Source organism: Scophthalmus maximus, chromosome 11 (genome assembly GCF_022379125.1).
Source record: "Scophthalmus maximus strain ysfricsl-2021 chromosome 11, ASM2237912v1, whole genome shotgun sequence".
NCBI classification, from domain to species: domain Eukaryota; kingdom Metazoa; phylum Chordata; class Actinopteri; order Pleuronectiformes; family Scophthalmidae; genus Scophthalmus; species Scophthalmus maximus.
Window position 1 is genome coordinate 5663435 of NC_061525.1, and position 18601 is coordinate 5682035.

Sequence of the window (18601 nt, forward strand, 5' to 3'; positions counted from 1 at the left end):
TAGGAAGTAAAAACTTTCCAAAATCCAAGCTCTGAGACATTTTAGTCATAATAGCTAATTAATGACTTTTAATGATTCAAACTTCTGAAATCTTAAATCATATTAATGAAACAATTTTAAAAAAATGCTATGTATACAACATAGAGTAATTATAAGATATTATCAGACAGTAGTTACAGTGAATTAGAAGTCAAAAGCTTGAGTTACTATTTCACAAATATGAGATAGTAAGTCAAAAATATGATTTACTGTCTGATAATTGTGAGTATTTCTATATAAATCAACAGCTTTGGTCTCTGTCAGGTATAAATGTGTAAATGGGCTTCCATAACACTTTGTTTTCTACCAAATTTGAAATTGTCAGTGGATGTACCTTTTCCCCAAAGGGAGTTGCTATAGGCTCCAGCCTCCTGCAGTCAATGGGTTGATTATGATGGGTCAATGATACAGGATCATAGATTTTGTGTGGAGTTCAGGAAACACCACTTACCTGAAAGTTGTTTTTCAGTCACTGTGAGGGTCGAGTTAACAATCATTTAAACCATTTCCGTGTGAATATTATTTTATTGATGAGACATCTTTATTGACATTCTTTCCAATGCAGCTTTGACAAAAACACTTGGCACTGAAACTCTTAGCATCTAAAAGAAATCTGAAGACTTGATTAAACCCGAAATTTAAAAATCTCTATTGACATAGATACTACTCAGTTTGTGTTACCTTCACGTGTCACTACTTCTTTCCAACTTAAAAAAATCAATTTCTCGCCTGCAAAACAGGCAGTGTTAAATGTTGTTAATGTAAAAAATGTGGGAGAGGATTTGTCAGGATCTATTCATGCAATTTAACACACAAATTAATTTTCTTCTACCACTCAAGTAAAGTAAACCAAGTAGAATGAAAAGTGTTCATTCTCAAATGCTTCACATCCACATGAATAATAGTTCTTAATTTTAGAAAAAATCTGATTTCTACATCCTGTTCAATTTGTTTTTGCAAGTAAATGACTATGAGTAGTGTAAATAATCAGTACTTTCAAAGGGAGGTTTTCACCAAATGCTGGCAACATCACATTACATACTGCATTTGGGAATCAAATTTATAGAATATAACATATTCAAAAGACAGCAGAAATCTTTCTTCCTGCATTTCAAAACAATTTTAAATTAATGAAATATAAGGGGTAAAGGCACTGATTTTATTAATCTGACATTTTAAATGAAAATTTATCTCTATGCTATTCTGTAAAATGTTTACAAAAATTCATATACGAATCATAAAAATGTCAAATTAGCAAGGACATTTTAACCAAATTAGAAAATATGCCACATTCTTGAGCCCCTCCTCTGTCTTATATATTGTTCCTCTGTTCGTCCATACAAGCTTAAAGGTGACATTTTATGCTCATATTCAGGTTCATACTTTTAATTTGCTTTACCACTTGTAAAGGTTTACATGCTCTAATGTTTAGAAAAGGCATTAGTGTTCTCATACTGCCCCTTCCTGCAGCTCCTGTTTTCACCCTCTGTCTGAAATGCCTCGATTTCTTTTAGCTCCGCCTCCCGATAAACCCCAATCTGCTCTGATTGGCCAGCTGGCCCAGTCTGTTGTGATAGGTCAAAATATTTCAAATACGTAGGAAATGTCACGCCCCTTCACCAAAGAAGTGGAGAATGTCAGATTGTAGGCGGGGTTACCCCCAAAAGAGTCCAAATGTGACATCAGAGTGGGAGAGAGATTAGACCCAGTTGTTCAGAGCCAGGCTATAGAGTTTAGCCAGTTCACAAACAACAACAGGGTGGTCTTGTTTCACAGTTTGTGGGCTGGTAGACTCCACAGATACCCAACTTAATGTGCAAAAACACTGAAAAAGTGATATAATATGTCACCTTTAAGGCTCACCACTCCTTAGCCAGTGTGTCACTGCAGTAGCCTTATAGTGATACAATTTTTAGAAGTATATTTTTAAAGGGTCAAAAGAAAAATCGTTCACCAATAATACCTTTTAAGCAGCACTAACAGCACCAATGAATCCCCAAATCTCCTCCCATCTTGCTGTCAGTGTTTTGAAACACATCATTAAAACAGAAGCATCACTCAAGAGGTGTATCTCGAAGCCAAAGTCTTGATCACAAAATATACAGAGGTGTCTTTTTTTTCTGGCAGTGTACAGTAAAAACATGAATATAAAATAGTTTAGCAGCAGGTTGGCTTAAATGTTCGAGAGCAACCTTTAACCGGATGGTCACAGGTTTGATCCCCACAGCAGATAGAGTCCAGAGTGTCCTGCTCACTCACTGTGACTATCTCTGGGTAACAGCTCCAGCTAAATGCTTAAAATATAAAACTATGGAAGAAAAATGAGAATAGGCCATGATCTCAAAAAACTCACACTTTTCCTTCAAGACAACAAAATAGGTTATCAGGTCAAAAAATATAATTTCTAAAAGCAAATAAAATATAGTTGTATTTACACAAAAATCACTCTGGTCTGTACTGTAGTGGTTCAAAAATTAATTATATTGAAATAATCATAAAATCTGATGTCAGTAAATGACTCATTCCAGCGCATCTCGAACACACAAACAACAATAAATAATGAAGCAATCTGACATGTTTACATTCGGAGTGAAACCTTTAAAACCAAACAAAATCTGATAAATAATTAGGACTAAACTAACAAAACTCAAATAAAAGTTACAAAAAACAGTCACATTTAAAACAAAAAAAGGAAGCATATATCACTTGCTATAATAATGACGATATTGTTGGATGATGAACTGCCATTACTTTTCACCACATTCATACTCAACCTATATAAAATATAAAATAGACTTTTCCTTAAGAGAGGTTTGCCACGTCAAAAGAAGAACAAAAAAATGTAAAAGACATTTAAGATATCATTACAGCATCCTCAGTAGTTGTTGTCTGACACCTGCTGAGTTTTTGTTGTGGTTGTCGAAGATTCACCTGTTCGTGTTTCTGTGGTAACCATGCGCTGGGTGATTCTGGTGGTCTTGGTCACCGCGGTGACAGTTCCCACCTCAGTGGAGGACACTTGGTGCTCTTCTGACTTTTCCAGAGTGTCGAAGTCAAGCCCAGAGGTGTGGAGGCAGAAGGATCCCAAGATGTCGGTCTCACCTCCGACCTCCCCCTTCCGCTGGGCCTGAGGAGAACCCTCTGGTGTTATCTGGAGGAAGCCTGGGGGAGAAGGAGGGGAAAGAAGGACAGGCAAGAAGAAGAAGAAAGGAAACAGAAGATTGGCGGAGAAATCAATAGGGAAGAGTATAAGAGAAGAAAAGAAACTTAGTCTTGTGTAGCAGAGATAAAATGGGAAATAATATATTAATATTATGAAAAAACAGCAAAGTTCATAGCAAGGATAAATTACGTAGAAAGTAGAGCATATTGGAATTGATTCTATGGCAATAAAGTAATGATACAATACCAGTAATAACACATACATATTTTGTATATAATATGAACACTGTTGCTAATTCTCAAAGATCTTATCAAGATAACTAGGCAACTCTCCTAAAACATTCAGTATATTATAACAGTGCAATGTTACAGAACTGTTTTACAGCCTGAGCAAAGATAATCATGGTTATTTTTGGGGACATGACAAAACTCCACCAGAGCCACAGAGGACATAACACAATGTTTAAGCATCATTTATCCTTACCTGTAGAGTGTGGCTTCAGGCTGAATTTAGGCACCTTGAACCAGGGGGAGGACTCTCTTTCTTCTGACTGTGTGCTTTTGCTGTCCACCTCACTCCAAACATGGACCTTTGTTGAGCTAAACCCCATGGTAGAACCACCAGGGGACTCTGAGCTGTCCCTGTCCAGCATGTCGGTTCTGGCATGAGATGACACCACATCCTTCGAAGACTCGTTTTCTAGTTTCACTCTCAATTCTGTGTCCTCCTCATCAGCAGACATCTTGCCATATGGACTGGTGAACTCTACCTTTGGGAGTTTGATTTTACCACTGAATGTCCCTTTATTTTCCTTGGAGTCCTTGTGAGAACTTGCAGCGTTTTCACCATTGAGACTTGAACTTGAACCCTCTCCCTTAAGGCTGACATCAAATGATCCAGATTTCCCAGGAGAAAATGACACTTTGGACATTTTTATCTTCCCTCCCTTTGACTTCTCCTCTCCCTCCCCCTCCGTGCTTGCAGCAGGTGATTTATTTTTGGCCTTCCCAAAATTTGGCTTCATTTTGATTTTGGGTAACTTCACTTTGACATCCTCTGTATCAGCCTCAGTTCTTTTCTCCTCCTCAAGGAGCCCAGCGCATGGGCAAGGTTCATCTATTTGTGGAGGATTTACCAAAACAAAAACAGCTTTCTTTACTTTGGGCATTTTAGGGCCCTCATACTGAATTTCTGGTCCATAGATTCTTCCCTCAGGAGAGGAAATGGAGGGTAATGGGACACCAAATTTAGGTATTTTGATTTTCTTTCCTTTTTCTGTTATATTGTCATCTTCATCTTGTGATGTACCAATATCAAACTCTATGTCTGGAATCTTGGGGACTTTGATTTCTGCACTAGATGATGAGAGGCCAACCTCTGCCCTTGTTTCTAGGTTAGCTGATCCTTGTTTGGTTTTCAAAATGACACCTGGTAATGTAACCTCTGGCACTGGGATTTTAAAACGATCTTTGTCCTCTTTGTGTCCTTTGTGAGTTTCAATTTTAACTTCATACTCAAATTCGTTGAGAACTTTGCATTCGGGTTTAACTTGACCAACTAACTCGTCATTGCATGTTTTTGCTTCTGCTGTTACATCTTTGCCAATTTTCTTTTTTGGCATTCCAATCTTGAATCTGGTTCCTTTAACTTTAGGTCCCTTTGCTTTGCTGCTGGTTCCTGCTGTGTTGAGATCAAGATCACGTAGTTCAACGTTTTTCCTGTCATTCTTATCCTCTCCTCTATGTAGTCCTATATCAAGCTCAAAGTCTCCTTTTGGACCTTTGATATCTATTGCTGGCATTTTAAGTTTCAGACCTTTGTGCTCCCCCTGAACATGCAAATCAATTTCCCCATCAGGCTCCGTGTGTGGTTTGTCAATATTTGCTTTCCCTTTAGGTATAGATAAGTCCACATTGGGCATCTTAAACTGCCCTCCATCTCCCTTAATCTCCAAATCTGCACAATCAATTGAAGGTTTTCCTTTAAGGAGAGATATGTCAACTTTTGGCATCTTGAACTTTCCCCCCTCACCCTTAACGTCAATTTTGGGACCGTCTTCCTTTCCTTTTGGCAACGAAGGGTTGACTGATGGCATCTGCACTTTAGATTTGCCTCCCTCTACTCTTCTGTCCAGGTCTGCTCCTTCCGTTTTGCCAATTTTTCCTTTAGGCAGTGAGATGTCAACATCTGGCATTTTTATGTGAAGCATTTTGAATTTTCCTCCTCCATCCCCCTTCATTTCAACATCTGGGCATTCTATGTTTCCTTTAGGCAGAGAGATGTCAATATCAGGTATTTTAATGTAGGGCATTTTGCACTTTCCTCCAGAAACTCCCTCCATTTCAACTTCTGGACCCTCAATCTTTCCTTTGGGCAGAGAAATGTCAACAGAGGGCATATTGAGGTGTGGCATCTGAAATTTACCACCCTCCTCTAGACCTTCAATCTTTCCTTTAGGCAAAGAGATGTCAACATGTGGCATTTTCATGTGAGGCATTTTGAACTTTCCTCGAGTACCTCCCACCATTTCAACTTCTGGACCTTCAATCTTTCCTTTGGGCAGAGAGATGTCAACATCTGGCATTTTCATTTCAGGTATTTTGAACTTGCCTCTGGTACCTCCCTCCATTTCAACATCTGGACCTTGAATCCTTCCTTTAGGGGGAGAGATATCCAGATCTGGCATTTTCATGTGAGGCATTTTGAACTTTCCTCCAGGACCTCCCTCCATTTCAACATCTGGAGCGTCAATCTTTCCTTTTGGAAGTGAAATATCAACAGAGGGCATGTTGAGATGTGGCATCTTGATTTTTCCACCCTCCCCTTTGAGCTCCACCTCTGGGCCTTCTACTTTTCCTTTAGGGAGAGAGATGTCAACATGTGGCATTTTCATATGAGGCATTTTGAACTTTCCTCCAGTACCTCCCTCCATCTCAACATCTGGACCTTCAATCTTTCCTTTAGGCAGTGAGATGTCAATATCTGGCATTTTCATGTGAGGCATTTTGAACTTTCCTCCAGTACCTCCCGCCATTTCAACTTCTGCACCTTCAATCTTTCCTTTAGGCAGAGAGATGTCAACATGTGGCATTTTCATGTGAGGCATTTTGAACTTTCCTCCAGTTCCTCCTTCCATTTCAACATCTGGACCTTCTGTCTCTCCCTTTGGACGTGAAATGTCAAGAGATGGCATGTTGAGTTGAGGCATCTTGAATTTTCCATCCTCCCCTTTGAGCTCCACCTCTGGGCCTTGTACTTTTCCTTTAGGCAGAGAGATGTCAACATGTGGCATTTTCATGTGAGGCATTTTGAACTTTGCTCCAGTTCCTCCTTCCATTTCAACATCTGGACCTTCAGTCTTTCCTTTTGGTAGTGAAATATCAACAGAGGGCATGTTGAGGTGTGGCATCTTCAATTTTCCACCTTCCCCTTTGAGCTCCACCTCTGGGCCTTCTACTTTTCCTTTAGGCAAAGTGATGTTAACATGTGGCATTTTCATATGAGGCATTTTGAACTTTCCTCCGGTTCCTCCCTCCATTTCAACATCTGGACCTTCAATCTTTCCTTTAGGCAGAGAGATATTAAGATCTGGCATTTTCATGTGAGGCATTTTGAACTTTCCTCCAGTACCTCCCTCCATCTCAACATCTGGACCTTCAGTCTTTCCTTTAGGCAGAGAGATATTAAGATCTGGCATTTTCATGTGAGGCATTTTGAACTTTCCTCCAGTTCCTCCTTCCATTTCAACATCTGGACCTTCAATCTCTCCCTTTGGACGTGAAATGTCAAGAGATGGCATGTTGAGTTGAGGCATCTTGAATTTTCCACCCTCCCCTTCGAGCTCTGCCTCTGGGCCTTGTACTTTTCCTTTAGGCAGAGAGATGTCAACATGTGGCATTTTCATGTGAGGCATTTTGAACTTTCCTCTAGTACCTCCCTCCATTTCGACTTCTGGACCTGCAATCTTTCCTTTAGGCAAAGAGATGTCAACATGAGGCATTTTCATGTGAGGCATTTTGAACTTTCCTCCAGTTCCTCCTTCCATTTCAACATCTGGACCTTCTACCTCTCCCTTTGGACGTGAAATGTCAAGAGATGGCATGTTGAGTTGAGGCATCTTGAATTTTCCACCCTCCCCTTTGAGCTCCACCTCTGGGCCTTTTACTTTTCCTTTTGGCAGAGAGATATCAACATGTGGCATTTTCATGTGAGGCATTTTGAACTTTCCTCCAGTACCTCCCTCCATCTCAACATCTGGACCTTCAATCTTTCCTTTAGGAAGAGAGATATCGAGATCTGGCATTTTTATTTGAGGCAATTTGAACTTTCCTCCGGTACTTCCCTCCAATTCAACATCTGGACCTTCTATCTTTCCCTTTGGAAGTGAAATATCAACAGTGGGCATGTTGAAGTGAGGCATCTGGAATTTTCCACCTTCCCCTTTGAGCTCCACCTCTGGGCCTTCTACTTTTCCTTTAGGCAGAGAGATGTCAACATGTGGCATTTTCATGTGAGGCATTTTGAACTTTCCTCCAGTACCTCCCTCCATCTCAACATCTGGACCTTCAATCTTTCCTTTAGGCAGAGATATATCAAGATCTGGCATTTTCATGTGAGGCATTTTGAACTTTCCTCCAGTTCCTCCCTCCATTTCAACATCTGGACCTTCAATATTTCCTTTAGGCAGAGAGATGTCAACATGTGGCATTTTCATGTGAGGCATTTTGAACTTTCCTCCAGTACCACCCTCCATCTCAACATCTGGACCTTCAATCTTTCCTTTAGGCAGAGATATATCAAGATCTGGCATTTTCAAGTGAGGCATTTTGAACTTTCCTCCAGTTCCTCCCTCCATTTCAACATCTGGACCTTCAATCTTTCCTTTAGGCAGAGAGATATTAAGATCTGGCATTTTCATGTGAGGCATTTTGAACTTTCCTCCAGTACCTCCCTCAATCTCAACATCTGGACCTTCAATCTTTCCTTTAGGCAAAGAGATGTCAACATGAGGCATTTTCATGTGAGGCATTTTGAACTTTCCTCCAGTTCCTCCTTCCATTTCAACATCTGGACCTTCTATCTCTCCCTTTGGACGTGAAATGTCAAGAGATGGCATGTTGAGTTGAGGCATCTTGAATTTTCCACCCTCCCCTTCGAGCTCTGCCTCTGGGCCTTGTACTTTTCCTTTAGGCAAAGAGATGTCAACATGAGGCATTGTCATGTGAGGCATTTTGAACTTTCCTCCAGTTCCTCCTTCCATTTCAACATCTGGACCTTCTATCTCTCCCTTTGGACGTGAAATGTCAAGAGATGGCATGTTGAGTTGAGGCATCTTGAATTTTCCACCCTCCCCTTTGAGCTCCACCTCTGGGCCTTGTACTTTTCCTTTAGGCAGAGATATGTCAACATGTGGCATTTTCATGTGAGGCATTTTGAACTTTCCTCCAGTTCCTCCTTCCATTTCAACATCTGGACCTTCAGTCTTTCCTTTTGGTAGTGAAATATCAACAGAGGGCATGTTGAGGTGTGGCATCTTGAATTTTCCACCTTCCCCTTTGAGCTCCACCTCTGGGCCTTTTACTTTTCCTTTAGGCAGAGAGATGTCAACATGTGGCATTTTCATGTGAGGCATTTTGAACTTTCCTCCAGTACCTCCCTCAATCTCAACATCTGGACCTTCAATCTTTCCTTTAGGAAGAGAGATATCGAGATCTGGCATTTTTATTTGAGGCAATTTGAACTTTCCTCCGGCACTTCCCTCCAATTCAACATCTGGACCTTCTATCTTTCCCTTTGGAAGTGAAATATCAACAGTGGGCATGTTGAAGTGAGGCATCTGGAATTTTCCACCTTCCCCTTTGAGCTCAACCTCTGGGCCTTCTACTTTTCCTTTAGGCAGAGAGATGTCAACATGTGGCATTTTCATGTGAGGCATTTTGAACTTTCCTCCAGTACCACACTCCATCTCAACATCTGGACCTTCAATCTTTCCTTTAGGCAGAGATATATCAAGATCTGGCATTTTCATGTGAGGCATTTTGAACTTTCCTCCAGTTCCTCCTTCCATTTCAACATCTGGACCTTCAATCTTTCCTTTTGGAAGTGAAATATCAACAGAGGGCATATTGAGGTGAGGCATCTTGACTTTTCCACCCTCCCCTTTGAGGTCCACCTTTGGGACTTCTACTTTTCCTTTAGGCAAAGAGATGTCAACATGTGGCATTTTCATGTGAGGCATTTTGAACTTTCCTCCGGTTCCTCCCTCCATTTCAACATCTGGACCTTCAATCTTTCCTTTAGGCAGTGAGATGTCAATATCTGGCATTTTCATGTGAGGCATTTTGAACTTTCCTCCAGTACTTCCCTCCAATTCAACATCTGGACCTTCAATCTTTCCTTTAGGCAGAGAGATGTCAACATGTGGCATTTTCATGTGAGGCATTTTGAACTTTCCTCCAGTTCCTCCTTTCATTTCAACATCTGGACCTTCCATCTTTCCTTTTGGAAGTGAAATATCAACAGAGGGCATATTGAGGTGAGGCATCTTGATTTTTCCACCCTCCCCTTTGAGCTCCACATTTGGGGCTTCTACTTTTCCTTTAGGCAAAGAGATGTCAACATGTGGCATTTTCATGTGAGGCATTTTGAACTTTCCTCCAGTACCTCCCTCAATCTCAACATCTGGACCTTCAATCTTTCCTTTAGGCAGAGATATATCAAGATCTGGCATTTTCATGTGAGGCATTTTGAACTTTCCTCCAGTTCCTCCTTCCATTTCAACATCTGGACCTTCAATCTTTCCTTTTGGAAGTGAAATATCAACAGAGGGCATATTGAGGTGAGGCATCTTGACTTTTCCACCCTCCCCTTTGAGCTCCACCTTTGGGGCTTCTACTTTTCCTTTAGGCAAAGAGATGTCAACATGTGGCATTTTCATGTGAGGCATTTTGAACTTTCCTCCGGTTCCTCCCTCCATTTCAACATCTGGACCTTCAATCTTTCCTTTAGGCAGTGAGATGTCAATATCTGGCATTTTCATGTGAGGCATTTTGAACTTTCCTCCGGTACTTCCCTCCAATTCAACATCTGGACCTTCAATCTTTCCTTTAGGCAGAGAGATGTCAACATGTGGCATTTTCATGTGAGGCATTTTGAACTTTCCTCCAGTTCCTCCTTTCATTTCAACATCTGGACCTTCCATCTTTCCTTTTGGAAGTGAAATATCAACAGAGGGCATATTGAGGTGAGGCATCTTGATTTTTCCACCCTCCCCTTTGAGCTCCACATTTGGGGCGTCTACTTTTCCTTTAGGCAAAGAGATGTCAACATGTGGCATTTTCATGTGAGGCATTTTGAACTTTCCTCCGGTTCCTCCCTCCATTTCAACATCTGGACCTTCAATCTTTCCTTTAGGCAGAGAGATATCAAGATCTGTCATTTTCATGTGAGGCATTTTGAACTTTCCTCCGGTACCTCCCTCCATCTCAACATCTGGACCTTCAATCTTTCCTTTAGGCAGAGAGATATCGAGAACTGGCAGATTTATTTGAGGCAATTTGAACTTTCCTCCGGTACTTCCCTCCAATTCAACATCTGGACCTTCTATCTTTCCCTTTGGAAGTGAAATATCAACAGTGGGCATGTTGAAGTGAGGCATCTGGAATTTTCCAGCGTCCCCTTCGTGCTCTGCCTCTGGGCCTTGTAATTTTCCTTTAGGCAAAGAGATGTCAACATGTGGCATTTTCATGTGAGGCATTTTGAACTTTCTTCCGGTTCCTCCCTCCATTTCAACATCTGGACCTTCAATCTGTCCTTTAGGCAGAGAGATGTCAATATCTGGCATTTTCATGTGAGGCATTTTGAACTTTCCTTCAGTTCCTCCTTCCATTTCAACATCTGGACCTTCAATCTTTCCTTTTGGAAGTGAGATGTCAATATCTGGCATATTCATGTGAGGCATTTTAAACTTTCCGCCGGTATTCCCCTCCAATTCAACATCTGGACCTTCAATCTTTCCTTTAGGCAGAGAGATGTCAACATGTGGCATTTTTATGTGAGGCATTTTGAACTTTCCTCCAGTTCCTCCTTCCATTTCAACATCTGGACCTTCAATCTTTCCTTTTGGAAGTGAAACATCAACAGAGGGCATATTGAGGTGAGGCATCTTGACTTTTCCACCCTCCCCTTTGAGCTCCACCTTTGGGGCTTCTACTTTTCCTTTAGGCAAAGAGATGTCAACATGTGGCATTTTCATGTGAGGCATTTTGAACTTTCCTCCGGTTCCTCCCTCCATTTCAACATCTGGACCTTCAATCTTTCCTTTAGGCAGAGAGATATTTAGATCTGGCATTTTCATGTGAGGCATTTTGAACTTTCCTCCAGTACCTCCCTCCATCTCAACATCTGGACCTTCAATCTTTCCTTTAGGCAGTGAGATGTCAATATCTGGCATTTTCATGTGAGGCATTTTAAACTTTCCGCCGGTATTCCCCTCCAATTCAACATCTGGACCTTCAATCTTTCCTTTAGGCAGAGAGATGTCAACATGTGGCATTTTTATGTGAGGCATTTTGAACTTTCCTCCAGTTCCTCCTTTCATTTCAACATCTGGACCTTCAATCTTTCCTTTTGGAAGTGAAATATCAACAGAGGGCATATTGAGGTGAGGCATCTTGACTTTTCCACCCTCCCCTTTGAGCTCCACCTTTGGGGCTTCTACTTTTCCTTTAGGCAAAGAGATGTCAACATGTGGCATTTTCATGTGAGGCATTTTGAACTTTCCTCCGGTTCCTCCCTCCATTTCAACATCTGGACCTTCAATCTTTCCTTTAGGCAGAGAGATATCAAGATCTGGCATTTTTATATGAGGCATTTTTAACTTTCCTCCAGTACCTCCCTCCATCTCAACATCTGGACCTTCAATCTTTCCTTTAGGCAGAGAGATATCGAGATCTGGCATTTTTATTTGAGGCAATTTGAACTTTCCTCCGGTACTTCCCTCCAATTCAACATCTGAACCTTCTATGTTTCCCTTTGGAAGTGAGATGTCAACATGTGGCATTTTCATGTGAGGCATTTTGAACTTCGCTCCGGTTCCTCCCTCCATTTCAACATCTGGACCTTCAATCTTTCCTTTAGGCACAGAGATGTCAACATGTGGCATTTTCATGTGAGGCATTTTGAACTTTCCTCCAGTTCCTCCTTCCATTTCAACATCTGGTCCTTGAATCTTTCCTTTAGGCAGAGAGATGTCAATATCAGGCATTATCATATGAGGCATTTTGAATTTGACTCCAGTACCTCCCTCCATTTCAGCGTCTGGACCTTCAATCTTTCCTTTTGGCAGTGAGATGTCAACATCTGGCAGTGTGATGTGCGGCATTCCGAATTTTCTTTCACCTCCTTTTAATTTCACTTCTTGTCCTTCGAACTTTGGGGACTTTACTTTTGGAAGTGATACACCCAGGTCCATTTTAGGAATAGAAACCCCAATTGTTGGAATTTTGGGGATTTTAAGGTTTCCCTCATAACCTCTGATATCATCCTCTGTTACATCAACTTCTGCTTTTGGGAGTAGAACCTCAGTGTCTGGAGTTTCAACTGTTGGTAGTGAAAGCTCAACAGAGGGCATCTTGACCTTCGCTTTGGCTTCAAGGTCACCCTGTGGTTTACCTAAATCTTTTTCTTTGGTGCCAAATCCTGGCATGGAGAATTTTGGTAGTTTAATAGTGACATCAGGTGCATGAAAGCCAACTTTTCCTTCTACATCTGCTTCCAGTTTAGCATCAACGTCTCCTCCTGTCAGTTGACCTTTTGGTGATGAAATTTTGAATTTGGGGAATTTTACTTTGTATTTGGATTTATCGTCAACATTGATTTCGGGTTTTGGAATGTCAACTTTTCCCTTTTTCACTTTAACATCCACATCGGGAGAAGACACAGACACATTTGCATCTTTTTTAGTTATTCCAAATGAGGGCATTTTGATTTTAGTTCTTTTCACCTTGACTTTTCCATCACCATCAAACTCTACTGATGGTGCTCTTAAATCTCCTTCCACATGTGGTGAGGTGAGAGAAACATCTCCTTTTGGGTTTTTTCCTGATATCTCTAAATCGCCACTCTTAGATTTTCCGCCAAACCTGGGAAAAGAAAAACCAGGGACTTTGAGGGAGACATCCGGTAGATCAAAGCTTCCCCCTGAAGAGGGCCGGCCCCCCTCTGCTTTCAGAAGCTCCACTTCCACATCGTCAACTTTAGGTTTTGTGAGACCAAAGTCTAAATCCACTTTTGGAGCTGTAATGTCAACTGTGGGTAGTTTGACTGAGGGAAGTTTAAGGGATGAACTCGGAACTTCTACACCATCTATTTCAATGTCTGCACCCTTAACTTTAATATCTCCTTTAAGATGAGCCAACTCCACATCTCCTGATGCGTCTCGACCCCCGGTGTCCATTTGAAGGCTTTTGTCTTTCGAACCAGAGGGAAGGCTGAGGTCAAAATCAAACTTGGGGAGATTTATGTCAATAGATGGCATGTGCAGCCCATCACCTTTTCTACCATGTAAGTCAACTTTTGGCACTTCAAACTTTCCTTTTCCAGATGGCCCTTGAATATTGATATCTCCTCCCACCTTTCCTGCGGAAACTGATACATCAACAGCTGGCATCTTTCCTCCTTTCATCTCAGGTCCTTCCAGTTTTGCACTGCCCTCTGGGAGGTTCATCTTTGGAACTGAAACATCTGCCTTTCCTTTAGGGAATGAAAGGTCAATGTTCGCCATGTTAATTTTTCCTCCTTTGAGTTCAGGACCTTCTATGTTGACCTCTGGTCCCTTAGCTTTCATCTTAGGAAGAGATATATCAATTGAGGGCATATGGAACTTGCCTCCTTTTCCATCATGTCCTCCAATTTCAATTTCACCTTCTGATTTTCCTTTGGGGAGTGATATATTAATGTCTGGCATCTCAATCTTCCCTCCCTTGATGTCTGGGCCTTTTATTTTGACATCACCAGCGGGGAGGCTCATGTTTGGTAAAGACATGTCAAGTTTTGGCATTTTGAACTTGCCACCTTTTATCTCAGGGCCCTCAAAATCAAGGTCACCCTCAACTTTTCCTTTAGGGAGTGTAATGTCAACAGTTGGCATGTTAAACTTTCCCCCTTTAACATCGGGACCCTCAAGGCTGATATCTACCTCTGGCTTCATTTTAGGGAGTGAAATGTCACCTTTGACTTCAGGTCCTTGAATATCAACATCAACTCCTGTTGCTTTGATTTTAGGAAGAGATATATCAATTGAGGGCATATGAAATTTGCCGCCTTTACCACTGTGCCCATCAGTGTCAATATCTATATCTGGCTTTCCTTTTGAAAGTGAAATATCAACAGTTGGCATTTCAAATTTTCCTTTCATGTCTGGTCCTTCCACATTAGCATCAACCTTTGGAAGACTCACTTTTGGTAAAGAAACATCACATTTTGGCATTTTGAATTTGCCCCCTTTCATCTCAGGGCCATGAACATTTATGTCACCCTCAGCGTTACCTTTGGGAAATGAAATGTCAATGGTTGGGATGTTGACCTTCCCTCCTTTAACATCAGGACCTCCAAGGCTAACATCTACATCAGGAGATTTTATTTTGGGCAGAGAAACATCAAGTGATGGCATGTTTAGCTTCCCACCTTTAACTTCAGGGCCTTCAACGTTCATCTCCGGTCCCTTAGCTTTCATTTTGGGAAGAGAGATATCAAGAGATGGCATATGAAACTTGCCGCCTTTTGCAGCATGTCCTTCAATTTCAATTTCACCTCCTGCTTTTCCTTTTGGAAGTGAAATATCTATGTCTGGCATCTCAATCTTTTTTTCCCTGATGTCTGGGGTTTTTATTTTGACATCAACTTCTGGGAGACTTACTTTTGGCAATGACACATCGAATTTTGGCATTTTGATATTCGTCCCTTTTACATCGGGTCCTTGTACATTTAGGTCACCCTCAACTTTTCCTTCTGGAAATGAAATGTCACCTTTAAGTTCAGGTCCTTCAATATCAACATCACCTCCCCTTGTTTTTATTTTAGGAAGAGAGACATCAATTGAGGGCATGTGAAACTCGCCCCCTTTGCCACCATGTCCGTCAATGTCAACTTCTCCCTTTAATTTTCCTTTAGGAAGAGAAGCATCAATGGTTGGCATTTCCAACTTTCCTTTAACATCAGGTGCTTCCAGTTTGACACTGCCTTCTGGCAGGTTCATCTTTGGAAATGAAACATCAAATTTGGGCATTTTCTGTTTGCCTCCTTTTACCTCAGGCACCTCAATGCTGAGGTCAGCATCAACCTTTCCTTTGGGGAGTGAAAGGTCAATGTCTGGCATGTTGATTTTTCCTCCTTTAAGTTCAGGACCTTCTATCTTGACCTTTGGTCCCTTACCTTTCATTTTAGGAAGTGATATATCAATAGAGGGCATATGGAACTTGCCTCCTTTTCCAGCATGTCCTCCAATTTCAATTTCTCCTTCCCCCTTTCCTTTGGGTAGTGAAATATCAATGTCTGGCATCTCAATCTTTCTGCCTTTGATATTGGGGCCTTTTGATTTTACATCACCCTCGGGAAAATTTACCTTTGGTAATGAAATATCAAATTTTGGCATTTTAAGCTTGCCACCATTCGCTTCAGGACCTTCCACATTTATGTGACCCATGACCTTTCCTTCAGGAACTCCAATTTCATAGGATGGTATTTCAATATTCCCATCTTTTCCAGAGTGAATATCAATATCAATATCTCCCTGTGCTTTACCTTTAGGAAGCTCTATGTTGAATTTTGGCATTTCAAATTTCCCACCTTTGACTTTAGGACCTTGAAAATTCAAATCTGTGAGAGTGACATCAACAGATGGTAGGCTGACTTTGCCTCCCTTTCCTTCATCTTTAACAGTGATGTCATCTTTTAATGTTCCTTGGGGGGGTGAAATGTCAATAGATGGCATTTTAATTTCCCCACCTTTGAGTTCTTGTCCCTCTATGTTGATGTCAACTCGCTTTGATTTTATTTTAGGAAGAAAAATATCAATTGAGGGCATATGGAATTTTCCTTCTTCACTGTTAGTTTCAGTGTCACCCTGTACTTTTCCTTTTGGAATAGAAATATCAACTGAGGGGCCCTCAAGGCCAATATTTCCCCCAGGCATCTCCATCTTTGGTAGGGATGCATCAAATGATGGCATCTGGAAATGTTCTTTTTTTAATTCAGGACCACCTTTTACCTCCCCCTCTGGTGATTTCATTGCAGGAAGAGAAATGTCCAGTGATGGCATGTTGAACTTTGCTCCTCCTTTGACTTCAGTCCCTTTAATGTCAACCTCTCCCTCCTTGGTTTTCATCTTCTGGACAGAGATCTTGGCTTTGGGAAGTGAAATATCAATTTTTGGAAGTTCAGGGCATTCTAGCTTAATGTTTCCTTCAGGTAGCTTACTTTTTGAGAGAGACATGTCCACAGAGGGCATGCTAAGTTTCCCTCCTTTTACTTCACCACCATCAATGTTCACATCTCCCTCTAAGTTTCCTTGAAGAGCAGAGATATCACGAGTAGGCATCTTGACCTCTCCACCTTTAATTTTAGATCCCTCCAATACAACCTCTCCCTCAGGAAACTTCATTTTTGGAAGACCTACATTGAATGAAGGCATTTTAAACTTGCCACCTTTTCCCTCTATGTCAACCTCACCTTTAGATTTAACTTTTGGTAAAGAAATATCTACTGATGGCACCTCAATTTTCCCTCCTTTAATCTCAGGTCCTTGCAAGTCAACCTCAGTCCACGATGTCCCCATCTTAGGGAGAATGACATCAAGTGAGGGCATTTTGAACTTCCCTCCTCTTGTTGATGGACCCTCTACTTCAATGTCACCCTGCAGTTTTCCTTTTGGCAGAGATATGTCAACATAGGGCATGTGGATGTCCCCTCCACCCTCATATTCCGGCCCGTCTGTGTTAATCTGACTCTGTGGTTGTTTAATACCGGGTAGAGAAACATCAAAGGCTGGCATTTTGAAATTTCCTCCTTTTTCAAAATATCCTTCTACTTCACAGTCTCCTGCATTTTTGCCCTTGGGCAGAGACACATCAGATTTATGCCCTTTCACTTCAGGGCCTACAATGTTGATATCCACCTCCGCAGTCTTCATTTTGGGGAGAGAAATGTCAAATGATGGTAACTTAAATTTTCCTTCTCCTTCAATATCAGTTGTTCCGGATTTGCCTTTGGGAAAGGTCAAGTCTACTTTGGGCAACTTCATGTCTTCTTCCACTGCTTGTCCTTTTATATTTGCCTCTCCTTCAGGTGCCTTAAGTTTTGGAAAAGATATGTCAAAATTAGGCATTTTGAACTTCCCATCACCACCAACATAATAGTCCATATCCACATCTCCCTCTGTTGTCACCTTTGGGAGAGATATGTCAACAGAAGGTAGACTGATTTTCCCTTCACCCTTTGGACATTCAATATCTTCATCAGGTGATCTCATCTTTGGTAATGAGATATCGACCTGTGGCATCGAGATCTTTGGCCCTTTAAAAGTGCCCTCCACTTCATCAGGTATTCTTTGTCTTGTGTCCAATTCCAAATCAACATCCGCCATTGAGATGTCAATGATAGGCATTTTGATTGTGGTCTTCCCAGCTCCTTCATACTCTGGATATGAGATGTCCATGTCAGACTTTCCCTTCACTGTTGGCAAAGAAATATCGACAGAAGGTACTTGAATAGATGCAGCTTTTCCTGAGAGATCATCCTCCATCTTTGCTTGAGGGAGACCAATCTCCCCATGTCCTTTGATTTCTACTTTTGGAGGTGTTATGTCAACACTGGGTATTTTCACTCCTTCAGGTTTTACCTTGATGTCACCATCAATTTCATCTGAATGACGTGAAAGTCTAACTTTGGGTATTTTCAACTTTGGCATTCTGAGCTTTGCATCTCCTTTGCCTACGCCTCCATCAACTCCTCCCTTGATGTCTACTTTAGGAGCTTTCATTTCTGCCTTTCCCTTTACTGTAGGCAAAGATGCCTCAGCTGAAGAGAGTGCGAACTCAACATCAGGCGCGTTCAGCTTAAGCCCTCCCTTCTCCCCATCCATGTCTTTATTACCAGACAACCTGAACTCCCCGGTTGGTGGCTGGATGTTCATACCTGTTGACTTCAGCTCCACAGATCCAGTATCCAAAGCTAAGCCTGACTTTGTGTGTTTGGTCTTAGGAAAGGTGATTCCAAACTTGTGTCCTTTTTCCTTGGTTTTCCCTTTAGCTCCAGGTATTTCAGATGGAGAAATATTCACCTGTCCCTCAAATCGTCCTGTTTCCACATTTCCTCCCTTTGCTTTCATATGAGGAAATCTTG

General features: G+C 41.4%; 1 protein-coding gene across 7 annotated transcripts in view; it reads right to left on the reverse strand.

The window, feature by feature from the left end:
• Positions 1-2137: 2137 nt before the first annotated feature.
• prx (periaxin) overlaps positions 2138-18601 on the reverse strand; it is a 34260-nt gene continuing 17796 nt past the window's right edge. The window contains exons 8-10 of one of the 7 annotated variants that reach the window (XM_047335624.1): positions 10098-18597; positions 3686-9998; positions 2138-3201 (exon numbers count right to left, since the gene is read on the reverse strand). In XM_047335624.1, the coding sequence (XP_047191580.1) occupies positions 2915-3201; positions 3686-9998; positions 10098-18597 (15100 nt within the window). In that variant the 3' untranslated portion in view covers positions 2138-2914. Of the gene's footprint in view, positions 3312-3685; positions 18598-18601 lie in introns of all 7 variants that reach the window. The other 6 variants (XM_047335623.1, XM_047335628.1, XM_047335626.1 and 3 more) reach the window with 6 other exon arrangements.